Source organism: Chelon labrosus (genome assembly GCF_963514085.1).
Source record: "Chelon labrosus genome assembly, chromosome: 9".
NCBI lineage: Eukaryota > Metazoa > Chordata > Actinopteri > Mugiliformes > Mugilidae > Chelon > Chelon labrosus.
In genome coordinates, this window is record NC_140359.1 from 29141575 (window position 1) to 29158575 (window position 17001).

General features: G+C 40.8%; 1 protein-coding gene across 1 annotated transcript; it reads right to left on the minus strand.

Moving 5' to 3' along the window:
- Positions 1 to 2278: 2278 nt before the first annotated feature.
- lox (lysyl oxidase) lies at positions 2279 to 9465 on the minus strand. The gene is made up of 7 exons (XM_084551233.1): positions 8554 to 9465; positions 7579 to 7687; positions 6100 to 6231; positions 5159 to 5315; positions 4971 to 5066; positions 4598 to 4713; positions 2279 to 3839 (listed from the first exon to the last, which is right to left on the minus strand). Exons 1-7 carry the CDS (start codon positions 9083 to 9085, stop codon positions 3833 to 3835), a joined length of 1149 nt encoding a protein of 382 aa, XP_084407359.1. The 5' UTR covers positions 9086 to 9465; the 3' UTR covers positions 2279 to 3832.
- Between the last annotated feature and the right edge of the window lie 7536 nt (positions 9466 to 17001).

The window sequence follows — 17001 nt, forward strand, 5'->3', positions numbered from 1 at the left end:
CTTGTGTTTATTTACAGACTTATCAATAACTATAAAGATTAGAATAAAGGAAACTAAAAGTAAAGAGCAGTAAATATAAATGGTCTCAAATTTCTGTCAGAAAATAAAAAATAAAGAAAAAAATTAGAATTTTCAAGTGAAATTAAACAAGTTACAAGAAATTGGTCATTTACTGAATATTTTTGTGTTTAAACGTATATATTAATAATATTACAGAAACAACTGTTTATTATAACAGGCTTAAAGAAATGTTCAGAAATAGTAATAAACAAATAAAATAAAATCAGTAAAACTGTCCAGTGACACCGGTCTAATCTGAAATGAGTGTCATGGTGACAATTTAATAAAATGTAAACATCTAATTGTTTCCAGCGTGAACTGTGATTAAATATTTGGAAACATGATCAGATGTGTTTATCCTCTGAAACTGATCATTGTCCTGTGTTTTATTTTTTTATTATTATTTCTTCAGTTTCTTTGCAAAGACAAAAGCACCTTCAGTTTTTTATTATTTAATTTTTGTTAATGAATATTTACATTCCTGGCTGCAGTGTCTTCTCCGTTTTTCTCTAACTGATGAGTCATCGATTTAATAGACGATCTTTGAAAAGGAAGCGGATCCGTTACATAGGTCCGTTATCCTTAGAATAAAAACCTGGAGATTCTCATTAGAAAGTCACTATAGAAAGTCAAATAATAAAAATAAAAATAATAACAACAACAACAACAACAATAATAATAATAGTAATAATAATAATAATAATAATAAAGTCAAATTAGTGTTAAATTAATGTTAAATTAGTGTCTTTGTTTAGAAATGTTTGTTCTTGGGGTTAACAATTGGTCACGAAAAAGAAAATTAGATTAAATAAAATTAAATAAACATCTGACATGAGGACTTTATTTAATTAAAGCAAAATGTTTTTCTCACCTGTAACGTTTTAATGAACTGATATTATTTCCTTTCTGATTTCTTTTGTCAGCAGCCTCAATTTTCATCCTTGAATCAGACATTCGACTTCACGGCTTTAGTCAGATAACTTGAAGAACTCTTCTGCATGGTTTCTACATGTAACATGATTCTGAGCTCAGATCAGTTTGAAGCTCGGCCATGACATCTAGTGGCTAAATGAGAAAGAAAGAAGAGATTTCACACCAGCAGAGACTGAGCTGAAGAAAACCAGAAGGAGGAGAAGGACAAGAACAACTTCAGGGAAGAGTCTGGTGCGTTCAATGTCTTTGCTCCAGGCTTCAAAAACTCTGGATGACTTTAATCTCCAAGTGCAGGTGTACTTGTGGATCTTAGAGTTTCGAAAAGTAGAATTTTACAACAAGTATTACGTCTCTCTGCACCTCCACCGGCCTTCCAGTGGATGGTCCCTGGGCTTAATTATCCTGAGGAGGTGTGGACTGAAGTGCATGGCTGGAAAGGTCCCTGAAGACTTCACAGCTGCAGAGTCTCACCCATCATCTTTTTGCCTTTTATTGTTGTAACTCTATCATCTATCTCCACTTGATGCTGCAGCCCTTGAGCCGAGGCGTAGCATGCATGGGGCTCGTCCAGGTCCAGGAGATCTTCTGGGCTTTTATCATGGATGGTTCTTTTATCTCTTTGCTTTCTTGAAAGCTTAGTTTTGCCACATGAGGTAAGTTTACAGGTGTACTCTGAGCTCCACCCACTCTCCTCATGAACCAGCCTGCAGGATGTCAGTCCTCATAGCGAGGCCTTTAACCCTTTATGGGGCGAGGAACCATGTATGGTGACTTCAGCACACATTTTAAATTTCAGTGAGTTTGAGAAGAATGTGGTTTTCATCCAGCCAATCAGAGAACATTCTCAATTTCAGTGAGTGCCCAAGGGTTAATAGACACATTAATTCAGAAGACTGTGGTTAGACAAGACAGCTCTGAACTTCTGGGCAGTTCTTCTCCTTGATAATAAAATGATTGCTCAGTAAAGAAGTTTTATTTCCTGAAAGCTCGAGTTCCTTTTAACAAACTGTGAAAAAATCTCTACAAAGAAACTAAAGACATTTTTATTTGAAAAGACTAAATAGAGACTCACTTCTGTCTTCTCTACACTTCTTTTACTAGATGTGGACGTGAACGGCTTCATTTCAGTCTGAACCTTCAGGCAAAGACCTGATCATCCAGGAACTCAGTAAGAACAAGAAGAAACCGCAGGAGACGAGTGTTGTCTCTGAGTTTTATTCAGTATTAAAATTATCTAAAATATTCACGAAAGCAGAAGGATTGAACAGTTCAGTCACACATGAGGTCACACTGAAGCAAACTTTATTAATGTGATATGAAGCAGTGAAGCAGGATGATAACATGAGCTCTATACACACTCTATACAACAGAAACACTTCAAACGTTTTCCCTTAGCAACAAAAACCAAACATCTACTCTACAGCATCAGTGAAGTCAGATCAGTGACTGTTTAAATCAACACTGAATGTAAAATGACTGCATTCCATTTTATAAAAGCCAAGTATAAATGTACAGAGAACATGCAGCTACATAAATGTTTCTCTTCGTTAAGTCATTAGTGAAGAAGAGGTTTTGTTAGCTTAGATTAGAAAACAGTAAAAACTCAAGATGACTCTGTCATAAAATAATGACGGTAACACTTCCTGAGCATCTAGAAAATAGTAACGATAAGGAAGAGGATCAGGGCCACTGGAAAAAAACATTTCTGAGACAGTTTATATTCGTCAAGCATCAAGTCAGAAATCTCAAAGTCCAGTTAGAATTCTGAGAAAAAGTCAGAAACCTGAAAAAGTCATGTAGACTTTTTATATCATGTTTTTCTCAGAATTCTGACAAAAAGTCAAAATTCCAAGAAAAAGCCACAAAGTTACATTTCTGACTTTTTTCCTCAATAACATAACAAAAGTTATGAGGGAAAAAAGTCAGAATTTGTACTTTTTTGGTTTTTTGACTTTTTATATCTTAGAAGTTTTACTCTGAATTCAGACTTTTTTCTCAAAATTCTGAGAAGATAATTTTTTTTTTCTCTTCAAAATTCGTACAAAAAAGTCAGAGTTTTGAGAAAAAGCCAAGTAAGAAATCTGAAGAAAAAGTCAGAAACCTGAGAAAAGTCACCGGGTCTTTCTGATATATTCCGTTTTCCTCATAATTCAGACTTTTGTCTCAAAATTTTGTCTAAAAAAGAGATTGTCAATAACCTGAGAATAGTTCTAATTATGAGGGAAAGAGTCAGAATATGTAATTTTTTGTCAGAATTTTGAGAAAAATCAATTCTGAGTTTATTTCTTAGATTCAGTAAAACTAAAACTGAATCACCAGATTACTCAATTTTGTGAAAAGCCTAATTCTTGGAGTCAGACTTGTCTCAGTTCTCAATCAAACTGTCCTTCTGTTCAAAATTCTGATAAAAGTCAAACATTTCTTCCTCATTTCTTTTACAGTGGCCTTAATCCTCGTCCGTATTATTAAACCAAAAATAAAACAAAATACATAAAAATCTACAAATTCCATCTCTTTATCTAACAGCCTGTTGATTTATGATGAATTTAAAAGCTCAATCTGCAAAACAAACAAACAAAAAAGAAACAAACAAACTCCAGCTTCAGATAAATGTAGTTGTATGGAGGTTAAAGTCTCTCAGGATGGACGTACAGTACTCGTGTAATGAAAATCCAACTCTCCGTTATTAACTCACCTGCAGCAGGAACGTTAAACATGTGTTAGTAAGAAATCCAGATATCAGGACTTGTTTCCTGCTTCCACCTGTTAATGATGAACTCTTCAAGTCTGTATCTTTAGCTCCTGTGTTCTTCTACAGGCTCTTATCTGAGGATCCATCTCAGTAGCTGCAAGAAGAACCAACAAAACAAACATATTGATGACTGACAGATGATATTTGGTTTGAATTTGAACAGAGTGCACATTAAAACAAGAACACCTCTGGTAAAATGTGATTTATCTGATATTAAAGTGGACTCTTTTGCAGTTTTTTCTTAAAAAATTAAAGAAATTTTTGATTCATAACAAAGTGCAAGATGTTTATGGTCCTACCGATATATCAGCTTTGTATGCACCCTTCTACTACAACCAGGGCTCTACATGTTGTCATCTTTACCTTTAATTAGATCGACAGGAAAAAGCTATGGTAGGGGTAGGGGTGGATGAATCGGTCGTTTTAGTGAGAATACATGTTTAATGTATCTTCAGCCCCATTCACACGGGATCAGTACCACCAGGAGACCTCGAGGAATTTGTAATAACTGCAGAAGTTACCCCCCGATGGTATTTGGACTGTACTTGGTCAGGTGGTTTTTATGCTTTAGTGTTTATTGGGTTTTCCTTAGAACAAAGGGTATTTGAAAGAATCCATAGAAAAGGAAGCACTAAATATCAAAATCAAAAACATGAAAACATGAACCATTTGGAGTCCTTTGGAGTATAAGGGTGTAGACAAAGCTGGTGTCTTAAAGATCATGTATTGGTAGGTCCATAAACATCTTCCAGTCTCTTATTAATCATCCATGGAACTTTTGCAGAAAACCAACCTGCAATGAAGTTAAACCTGAGACCAGACCAGTGTCTCGTCAGTCTGAATATTTCTTACCTGGACATGGCGCATCCAGAGACGTGTGCAGCGGTGCCGGTGTACTGGACGTCACATCGAACAATGTTGTTGTTGAAGTTGGACTCTGGAACCTGCTGCCTGGGGTTCACCGTCACCTGCAGCCACAGCGCAACACATTACACAATGATCAGAGTTGTACAGAGTAGAACCAACGAAGAAGAATTGTCTCACTTCATTGTCCTATCCGCATCTCTAACTCAAAAAATTAATCATTTCATTTATAAAAGCTGAGTGATTTCCTAAATTCCTGCTTACCCTTGTTTTTATCAAACTTTATTCATGCAAGAGGACGTGGTGCATTTATTTGGGACTATTTTTCTGAAGATATTTAACGATCTTTTTATAGTCAGACCTTGAGGATGTATTTTCCAGGAGAGACATCAGTGATGTCGATCCACTGACAGTCGATGTCAGCGTTGTAGGTGTCGTAGCAGCCTGGACTCAAACCCTGAGCACAGAGGAGAAAAATCAGGCTAAATGATCACGTCAACACATATTATTGGTGGAAGTAGTTTAGGTTAATCTGCTTTTGTTTTATACCTGAGTGTGGGAGGTGCAGGCGAAGCGGCGGTAGTATCCCGGGTCACAGGAAGTGTCCTCCAGGCAGAAGCTGGCCTTGTGGCCCTCAGCCACCTGTCTGTAAGTCTGGGCGTCCAGTAACTCATACAGGCTGAACTCGTTCATGCTGTGGAAGTGACTGAACGACACAAAAAAGATTCTTAAAGTAAACATTTCTGTAGTTTAAGACCATTCTGAAGCAGGTCAGCAAGTCGGCAAGTCATCAGCTTGAATTCATCAAAGTAAAAGCACATTCAGCATTAAAATATCCCCTTTGACTCTCTGATCTGTCCAAGTCACTTGTGGAGTACCTCAGGGTTCTATTTTAGGGCCTGGTTCTGTTTTTGCTTGTTTTAGGCGTCATCCTTCGTCATTACGCCGATGACAATACACTATTATACCTTCCACTGAATCTAGGATAACTCTCAGATGGATCAAGTGATAAATCTGATGGGCTGGGGTTAGGAATTACGTGATTCTTCTCTTCTTTATTGACTTGTTTTTGTTTTTTAATAAAATTTGAGATAATTGCAAATTATTTCGACAAAACCATTGAAACGCATCTGGGAAGAGGTTAGGTCACTTCTTTAATGTATCTTAAGTCTGATTCACATGGGACTAATTTTACCTGGAGACCTTTGGTAATAATGTGTGATAATGTCAGAGGTCGTCTCTGATTTTAATCCTGTGCAAATCGTCTGTGTCTGTAATTTGTAAATCACACCTCAAATTACCGAAAAGTTGATTTAAATACTGACAGGTAGAACAGAAATACAGTCTCATCATGTCATGTTCAGGTACAAAAGGTAGAATATTAACTCTGACATGTAGCGGTGGGGAAGCAGGAAGTAGCAGATATGGTGGCCTTAAGACATGAATCAATAAAGCAGGTTTGTGTCGGATACCTTCTTCCTGCTACCTACTTGTGACAGCTGTGCCACTCCCAGGCATATCGAGGTTTGCTGGGCAGGAAGTCGGCCGTTCCCTGGTTCTTCACCCTCTGAGGAAACCTCAGCAAAACTCTGGTGTCGTAATCGTGAGCGTAACTCGAGGAACTGCAGGAAGGGAGGAAGCAAAGACACAAGAGATCGTGGTTAACTCTTCCATGGTACCAGCACAAACACAGAACTAACAGGTCAGTAGTTTGCTTTTAATGCAAATGCACTTTATTATATTTAATCTGCATTTAGCTGCGTTTGCATAAGATTCCATTCTTTCCGACAAGGGAGTTAATCACATTCTCTGTGACGTTTGCATGAGATGTTATGTGGCATTAAATGCAGGAAAGTGAAATCAGATGCAGAAAAGGCTTCAATATTTGACAGATTAGAGACAGAAAATGTAATAAAGACAATGAAGCTGCAATTGAAATTTTCTAATTTATAAGCATAAATGATATGTTTAACACACAGACAGTATAAAGATAGACGGCGGAACAGCTCCTCTAAAGTGATGTCAAAGCAAGTTAGGCTCCCCCTGGTGGCTGGCTGCAGTATAGGTCATAAACTCCACCTCCTCCATGTTGGTGGGCGGGACTTGTGCCAAACTAAAACACTAAAATACACCTCAAATAAAATTTATAAAGGATGTTTTCTGTCATTTTAGGTAGTTAAGATGAATGTTCAAGTGTCAATTTTTCTGAGATGTTTTGCTATAGAAACAGGATGTGACATAATGGTGACCACCAGTTGCCACGAGGCTCCACCCTCAGACCGTACTGATCAGATTCTGGCTTAAAACTCACAAGATGGCGCTGCGCGTATCCCAGAGAAAATAGTGTCAGTTTGACCAATGAGAGGAAGAGGAGACGTGGTGTCTATATTTATACACAGTCTATGGTTCAGCAGCATTAAAAAAGTCAATATACCTTTTTTTTTGTAAAATATAAAAGAGAAAATTTCCATGTTTAATTTGAAGCAGGTTACAAATATGCTGTTTTATAGCTTCTAGTTTGTGAGAGCTGCATGTTTATGATGCAGACCTTGAGTTTGTTCTATGTCACCGGCCTCCACACACCAGGGGGCGCTGCAGTTAGAGGCTTGTTGTTTAACTCGTGTTGCTTGTACATAAAAATTAACCCAATGAACCCAATGAGGAGGATTTTTAAATAGGTCTAAAAAAAAAAAAAAAAAGCCACCAGTTATTTTTGTGGTGTAAAGTTGTTCTAGAGTCTCTCGGTTGGGAACTGATTGTGGTCTAGATCTAGGACACTGGCTAATAGAACTGTGTTAATGTGGAGATGATTCAGTTTCCAGCTAAATGTCTCTGGTTGGTTGGAGGACTATTGAGTTGATGCAGAGGTATTTTGGTCTTTGTATCGTTTGAGATGCCTCTTCATTAATCTGCCTATCTGGGCTTGGTTAGTTTAGGGCAGGACTTAAACCTCCAGAGAGTTTTCTTACGTGGCGAGGCAGTTCTCCTCAGCAGCACAGCGCAGGTTGTACATGGGCAACCTCTGGACGTAGGTGGCGATCTGGATGTAGTACGGATCAGGTACCAGATCAGGGAGACCTGCGATGATGACACAGCAGATTCGGACAGAGTTATTGATCGATAGATAAATAGATAGACAACTTTATACTTTATAAATACCCAACACCCAGAAAAAGAATAATAACAGTTTGATGGCACGGGGGACAAAGGAGTTCCTCAGTCTATTTGTCCTGTACTTTGGGAGGAGCAGCCTCTCGTTGAAGGTGCTTCTCTGGCTGCTGATGGTCGTGTTAGGGACTTGGTTTATTCATTCAGGTCCACTTTATTTTCTTTCTGAGTCTTCGGTTCAATCAGTTGAGCAAACTGTTCCGAGAAACTTGAATCACTTCCTATGCGGGAACTGGTACAGGCCCTCGTTACATCAGGCACGTAAGCCATGGTGGAGCCAGAGATCTGGGATCAATGCCACCTGAAAAGAGACGTCTTTGCATCCGTCCATGATGATGACCTCACAGGTTCCGGGGTGTGGTCTCCAGTTTGTACAGGGGCGAGGTCAGGGCTCACAAACACACCCTGTGGAGATGAATGACTCAAAGCAGAGTTCTCCTTTAAACTGAGGACCAGGAACACAGCAAACCCACCCTATGCTCTATCTGACCTTTTCAAACATCATCCAACTAGAAGATCCAGAAACTGAAACATCCTTTTAATTTGCTTCCAAGAGAAGCAGGAAAAATAAACATTTAGACCATTTCCCCAGTGTGATGGAGGATACACTATGAATTCAGACTGAACAAAGAGAAGAGTCAAACTTTTAGAGTAACCAGAGAAACATGAGGAACATTCTCAGTATTTTCATGAAGTTTTAATAATTGTTTGGTCTTAACTGTCAGATTTTTTCCTGAAAATGAAGTGATATCATACAAAAGCCAACATTTCCGTACCGTTCTGGTGGAAGCTGGTGCCATATCCGGGCCGAGGCTGAGGCGGGGGTCTCGGTCTGTAGTAGGAGTTGTAGTAGTTGTAATAAGGGTTGTAGTTGGAGGATTTGTACGGATCGTAGGGATCATCTCCCACCATCATGTCCTCCCGTCTGACCGGAGCAGACTCACCGTCACTGCCGGACGGAGGCTGCTGCTGCTGGCGCATCAGGGCGCGTAATTGCGCGGAGCCACTGGAGGCCGGGACCCGCGGGGAGCCCCGGGGCGCGGCGGAGACCGTGTCGTTAGGGCTGCTGAGGACGACCACGGGGTGACGGCCGGTTTGCCTCCTCGCCGACGGCCTGTACTGAGAGCCGCGGCTCAGGATGCTGAAAACCTGCCCGTTGTGTTGCCATGTCAACCCCCGCCGGAGCGCATCATCATCACCATCACCAGCGGCAGCAGCTTCCTGAGCGCGAACCTTATCCAGAAAAGTGCAGAGGAAACATAAATGCGCAAAAGAGAGCAGCAAGACGTCAACAGAGAGCTCCTTCATGGCTCCAATAAATTATTATGTCTCTAATGAGCTGTAAAAAGATGCTAGTTTCTCCTTTTGAGGGCACAGCTGCTCATCTGAAGAGTTCCTCTGAAATGTTGGAGCTCAGCTGCTCCTACTACTGCTGAGAGAGAGGAGGGAGGAGGAGGAGGAGGAGGTGGAGGAGGAGGAGGAGTGAGAAGTCTTTTTTTTAAAGCTGAATGTGGCTTTAGGTGTGACCCTCACTCTTTTAATCAGATCTCATTTGTAGCTGAAGCTGTGATTTGGTCTCTGTGAAGGTTCTCAGTTAAATCCAGGTCATGATTTATCTAAACAAAGCTGAAACAACTGGACCTGTGTCGGTTTGACGAAGACGTTTCATCCACGTGTTGAGTTCTAGGAGACTGCTGGAGAGTTGGGCTTTAAATAGGAACATCTGTGGGTGGTGTCCATCTGAGACGAGTGGTGAACGTCTTCAAGAAACCCTGAGAGTACAGTTGTCCTTGTTTCAGATTGTTTGTCTTTGGGATTTGTCCCATTAGTTTCTCTGCCATTATTTCTCTCTTAAGAACCGATGCAGGAAAAAAACATATAAGACTGATCAGACTAAAGCAGAACTTACAGAGAGTAAGTTCTGGTTTGAAAAACTGCACCTGAACAGATGCAGGACTGAACACGTGGTTTCACACATTGTCCCTGTTTTTTCACTGAGGCCAAACACAATTATAGTTGAGGCTGCAGCCAAACCAAAGCTGCAGCTGGAGATCAGGAACCAGAGGAAGCTGCTGCTGCTGCTGCTGCTTGGTGACACAAAGTTTGAAGGCCGGACGTCTTGAGCGACTAAAACCAGATTCATATCAGATGTCAGAGTGATTCAAGGTGCAGCTCGGTGGAGACTAAACGCTGAAGCACATGAACAGAAACCTGCAGCTGCCTGGAATAAAGGAAATCATGAGTCAGACAAGAAGATGATCGAGCTTTAAAAACTGAACCTGAACCTGAAAACAGTCCCTTTCCTCTTAAAATCCAGCTCCATTGTCTCCTTTCTTCAGGACGAGGTGTAATTAAAGTGATGCTCTGGCTTCATAACTGTCTTCTGTCAGTCTAATTATGTCTGTGGTCAGAGCTGCTCTCTAATTTAACTGAACTCTGAACTCTGACTTCAAACTCTAGAGGGTCCACGGGTTAAAATAAGCATTTGCTGCCTGATGTCTTGTTGTTTTCCGTGGCTGTGTAGCAGGTTAATGAGCTAACAGACCCTCTGCTGCTACTGTTCTTTTCCAGAGGTACAGTAGGAACAGTTCAAGATGCTTTTTGTTTGGTTTTACTGGAAAAAGGACCCACTGTGTCCTGCTGGGAGCTCAGGATGCTTTAGAAAAAGCTGAAAATTAAGGTACTTACCAGCTGAGAAGTTTCCTCTTCTCTGAGCACTGTAAAACACACCCAAGCTACCACCCACGGAGACCCAGCATGGACGGTACATGACATAAGGTGCTGTACTTCTGTTCTGTTCAACATGTCAGATTCAGATTGTGGGGAGAAAGAAAACTGAGAAAACTGTTTTTAGGTTTCTCTTCTTTCGTCCTATAGCACAGATCTTGCAGATAAGACCCCAGTGTAATTATGCTACACTTCTACTATGATGCACTAAGATGGAAAGTTAATGAGGTCAATACAAAACTATATTACCAGCTGCTTGAACGTCTTTAAAAATGCAAGAAATTATTTTCTTACAACACAGTGGATGATACATTTGCAACGATTTCTAAAGAACATGCTTTTGTTGTTTGTTGCTTTAAAATTAAATATATATGTGCAAAATTATCAGCTGTATTAATTTAGAATAAATCTATGGGGCATGGATTTCAAAGAATTATAATGTCTCCACTAGTGTTCCCAGCCTTCAATTCAGATCTGATCTCAGTATGCAAATAAACTTAATTTGAGGCACAGAAGAATATTTTCAACAGCTGTTGTCGACTGCTGTTTCAGAACCAAGAACAGCTGTTTTATTAAGTTATTATTTACTGATCTGAACCTGACGTTTGTTAGACCCGCACTAAATTTGCCTCCTCATATTGAATCATTTCCTGAATTGATTCTAGTTTAGATTTGTTTCTTGACCAGATCAGTGTTCACACCTGGACACTAGAGACCAGATCACTGTTCACACCTGGACTCTAAACTGGACACTAGAGGCCAGGTCAGTGTTCACACCTGAACACTAGAGACCAGATCAGTGTTCACACCTGGACTTTAACCTGGACGGTTGAGGTCAGCTCAACCAGGATGGATGTTAATGAAAGGTCTGAACGAGGCCTTACAGAGGAAGTTACCACTTGAACTCCAAAGACTTTGTGTACTTTTGTTTTTTTCAGCTCTGTGTTTGGTCTCCACTGCTGCTAGTTATGGTTTGATGTAAAGCTACAACAAGCTAAGGAGCTAAAAGAGGCTAAAAGTCTCGGCACAGCTGCAGAGTTGGAGACAATTCCCTTTCACATACGAGTTTCCAATATTTATCGATCCTTGGCTGAATCCTTAGCTTCGTCTGCAGTGATTTAAAACTGAGATTCTGCCCGTGTGTGGACATTGTTTACAGTTTGTTGTTCTTGTTGCTAAATGTACAGACTTTGGACTCATTTTGTTTCCACTACTCTGTAATTAATCCGTTCATTGTCCCCTGAAGGAACAGCTGGAGCATCTGCTAGCTATCAGCTGCTTCATCCACGGTGATGATCTGTCAGTAACCAGCTGTTATTGAGTGTGTCCAGATCAGCACAGGAAGGTGGATTTGTTTTTTTGTCCACCAGACAAACCTCAGGGTAAATATTATATTAGTTTGATCTGCAGTAATTCATCCGTACTAAGCATCTTTGATTCTCTTCCATCCAATCAAACACATCAGAGACGTAGAGGTGACTGAACCAGACTTCCTGTTATGTCATACAAAATTCACTTCCTACTTTCCTTGGGGATAATTGATGCTTTGATTGGTCAGCTGACCACCAACCAGAGGGCTCCTAGCATTCAGATGCTGGAACAACCTTAATGCAACATCAACAACCATGTCAGCAATGATTACTCACTCTAAATGCTCTGATCACTGTCCCCACGGCCTGTGTTACTGTTGCAGGTTTTCATTTCCACAGAAGAACATTTAAAACATGTAATAGTAGCATCCAGAGGTAAGATAGCGACCATGCTAATGTTGGCAGACAGTTTTTATGTTTAGTTATTTCATACCCACAAAGTTCCAAACACTCAACTGTATGTTCTTCATGGTTTTCAAGTTTAAAAGTTTAAAAGATTTACACTATGTTTTAAACTTGTTTCTTTGGACATGGACCGTTGGTATTGTTTGTCTAACCTAGCAACAGTAACACAGGAAGTCAGGGACTTGACAAAGGCTGTGAGTCCTCTGATTGTTGGCGAACAGACCAATCAAAAGTCCAACAAAGGGTCAATTCCTCAAGAGTGTCTCTAGTGGCTGTTGGATGAACTGCACCTGTTGAATTCAGCACTCAGTTGTGGTGGTTGCTGTTTCTTCATTTACTCTCTGTTTCCAACATTCAGTCATAGACCCAGGACCTGGCTGTTATTTTATTTATTTTTTTAATGATTCACTGAATCTATGTATGAATCACTTGTGTTGTAATAAATTTGGTGTCATCAGATTATCTGTGAATCACTTTGAATTTCAGTGGCCAGTATGAAATATTCTCTGTAAATAAAGTTTGACTTATTTTTGAGTCATTTTGTTGTTTATTTACCTTTAGTGTGCAGCTTTTAATACAATATAACTGAGATAATAATGGATGTAACGCCTGACCAAGCTCCATCAGGGTTTGTGTTGCAGGAGAAACGCTTGCACAGGTAGCCGCACGGCAGCTATAGCAACACGTGTACCAGCTTTAACCGATTCTTCCACCGCAGAAGGAAAAAGCGATCTAGCTGAACAAGAGCTGTTTTCCCTTTTACGACGTTTGTATAAAGATCAAAGGCAGGCTGGCTTTATCGCAGCGCTCTGCACTTCCCTTTCATGAAGACCAGGCAGCAGGAGCCGCTGCTTCCAATGAGAAGCAGGTGTCGGCCCCAATCTGAGCATTTAAAAACAGCTTCATAATGAGGGCCGGCCACCTGCAGGGGCCTCCTGCACACAGGACACATAAAGAGCCATGGAAACATCAGACACAATAGCACGGCCTTCATCACCACCAGCATCATCATCATCATCACCTTTACAGTGTATGTTGAAGACAAAGGAAGAAAAAGCAACGCCTCACAAACACGTAGCTTGTTGCAGCCTAGCTATCAGCTAAATATTATTCAGAGAGAAAACACGTGAGTGATATTAAGTGTTTTGATGATGATGATGTTAAAGAGATCCCCAGTGCTGCCTGTAAAAAGGTGTTAAAGACTTGATGCAGTGATGCTGATGAATGTCACACCTGCACTCAGCAACTTAGACACGTGACACACGTGACTGTACTTAAACCCAACCATGTGTCCAAGTACAGTATGCACGGTTGGTCCTTGAACACAACACAGGGGATCCAGAGGCTAAAAGTGTGGACGCTACAAACTGACATCAAGCTACTATCAACAATAATCTTGGAGAAAGCTCCATTACAGGCCAACAAATATCTGTGAACAACATAATCCAACGTTCACTTTCTCAAAGCTCTGGTTTGGTCTCCACCAACTCTAAAAGATTTAGCTTAGACGCCATGACAGCCACTCTAAAGAGTCTAAAGAGAAGCCAAAGCATGTGGAGCTCCCCGTGGTGGTTGGATTGGACAAACTAAAACACTAAAGTACATGTCACCAACATTTCTGGACCATAAAGTTGCACTTGAACGCACCACATAGGCCACAGCCCCTGACCAAACAATGTCACAGTCGGTCTTTGTTGCCGGTTTGATGGTTAGCGTGCTGCATCTATGTAAACAACAGCCTAAACTCGTCCTGATGCATACCAGAAGCAGATCAGTCCCAGGAACATGGATCTCAAGTGTGTCATTGAGACTATAAAGTGCTTTGAGGACCAAACAGCAGAAAGGTGCTATATACAGTAAAAACATACTAAGTGGATGTTTGGGTATCTCTGTGTGATGGACTTGCAAGACCTGTCCATGATGCACCAGTCACCAACCCCCGGATGATGGATGGATGATTGCTTTTGTTTATTGGAAACTGTCACCAACAAATCAATGATGCAGGAACATTGTTTCTGTATTGAAGTATTTCATCATATTTTAGGTTTTGCTGAGGCGGAAAACTTATAAGAATATAAGAAGGTAAGTTATCTAACCACTTGTTCACACAACTCTGGGTTCAGTGTGTTGCATATTGAAACGCTAGCCCTCTAGTTCGTTGACAACCCCCTCTACCAACTGAAACCAGCCACCTTAAAAAGATCCAATGAGTCTTGATGTCCAGCACAGGCACAGATTATTGTCTGAAGCACTGAACCAGCCCGTCAATGCATCCATGGGTCAGAACCAATCGTCTCCTCGTCTCCCCGTAAAGCTGCTGTAACAGAAGCTAATAGAATCCAGACTCAATAAAAAACTCTACAAAGAACAATAAAACCAGCCGACCCCTGACCTGTGACTTGTTTTAGCTTCTGTGATTGGTCCTCGTACAGAGTGGTTTAATTTTATTTTTTATTGTTCTCGTCTGATTTGCAGCAGTGAGATCAGAAGCCAACCGTCCTCCTTCAGCTTTACATTACAGGGTTTAGTCGGCTAAGAACGTCCCGGGACAGATGCTCTGTCACTTAGCTTACGGCTAGTTTAGCTGTGGTTTAGAGTGACTGTGATTAGAGGATTAATGAGCAGCAGTGGAGAAGAGCTAGCTCACATCATGGAGAGAATATGGATAGAAAATAAAATCTAAAACATATTCTCTGACACACTGACACAAAAAAGACGTGGTGGAATAAATCCATTCTCTCTGAGCATGTCTGCTCCACGTGGGGTAAACATCAGGTGAGGGACAGAAACATGGAGGTAGAAAAACAAGATGAACCAAGATGGAATCAATGTGGACAGAGAACATGGAGACGTGGAGACATCTTGGTTGTCTTCTAAGACTCTACACATTCAGGACATGTAGGAGGACATACTTCTTCTTCTTCTGTTCTATTTCTAATAAAGTTCTGTAGTGACTGATGGTTTTAGGTCATGTATATCTGATCACCTCCTGTTATTCCCAACACATTCAACACGTTGGAGCCACTGAAGAAAAACTAAAGAAAATGTCACATCCACGCATTTGTGGACGTGACAGATCTCACACCAACGAGATAAAAATATTCCTCCCTGTGACCAAACCTCCTCTCACATTCAGGAGGACAGCAGCACCAACAATTACAGCCAGGTTGGGTTTGGCCAGGCCAAGCTCTTATAAAAGCTGTTGTCTCCTCGCCCGGTGTTGTGTAAACTTTCACACGTCTTTTTGTGTAATTTTAAACTCTAAACCCTCCAACTAACTAAGAGTCATTTAGTCTTCATACCTGCTGCATTCATTGGTCGTTGGCAGCGTTAAACCGTCTTTGTGCTTCTATCAGAATGAAACCTGGAGCTTGTTTGTCTCCCTGTGACTCCAGTTTGGCTCTGAACGTCCACTGAAGCGTCCTTATGAAAGCTGTGGTCACTGGGCCCACATCAGCAAACAAAACCTCTGCTTAGCTTCGTGTACAGCGTGGACAGTTACACAAGCTGTGATACTCACACAACTGATAGACATATATACACATATAAAGCATAAGAAAAGATTTACAGGCCATGCAGAGTGCTGCTTAAAGGTTTTTGCACCACCATTCAGGATTTTCTACATTTCTGCATAAAAACGACTCAAAACATCAACGAAAGTCCTGAAACTAGACAAAGAGAATCCATGAAACACAAATATTATACCTGTGCCTTTATCTATTGAAGAACATTAATCATTTGTTCATATCAGTGAGGTGCTAAAGTCATGTCCTCCATGTCTCCAGTCTCTGCTGTGACCTCCTTGTCACTAAATGTTTCTGGTAACTGCTGATCAGTGGTCTACAGCAGCTTGGAGGAATTTTAGCCCATTCCTCAGAACAGAACCACTTCAGTTCTGTGTCTTTAGCTGAGTTCTCAAGGCACCTTGGCCATGGACATATGGAGAATTGAACCACTGCTTCTCTAACCACTGGGCCACTTAGCTCATTAGCTAATAGCAGCCCCTCCAAGCATCCTAGCCTCCTTCCTTTGTTGTAGTCTTAGTGGTGTGTTCAAATGCAGCATTTTGATCCAGATCATAGACAGTATGTATGTTCCTCTAAAGTGAAGCCAAAGCAAGTAGACAAGTAGAGCTCCCCCTGGTGGCTGGCTGAAGTATAGGTCAGAAGCACCGCCCCCTCTATGTTAGTGGGCGGGACTTGTGCCAAAGTAAAACACTTTTTTTCAAGGATGGTTTCTGTCATTTTATGTAGTTAATATAATGTTGATGAATGTTCAAGTCTCAGTTGTTTATTATTTGACGCTATAGAAACAGGATGTAACGTAATGGTAACCGCCAGTTGCCATGCCAACCGCTCAGTAAAGCAGTCCAGAGAGACTGAGTCGTAAAAAATAATGAATAAATCCAGTGTATAATCCAACATTTCTTTGTGACTGTTGGAGGGAGAGCAGAGCGTAGTATTAATTAAATAAAAATGCGAAGTGTGGGCGGGGCATCAGTATCACGGCTCCACATGGCTCCGCCCTCAGACCGTACTGATCAGACTCTGGCTCCAAAGTCACAAGATGGCGCCGCCCGTATCCCCGAGAAAATAAGAGTTTGACCAATGAGAGGAAGAGAGGATGCATTGTCCATATTTATATACAGACTATGGTGCAGAAAAGTCACAGCTTTTGCTCACCAGTATTAGGTTTTGGTGCGTCTGTACTTTTAAGAGTTTG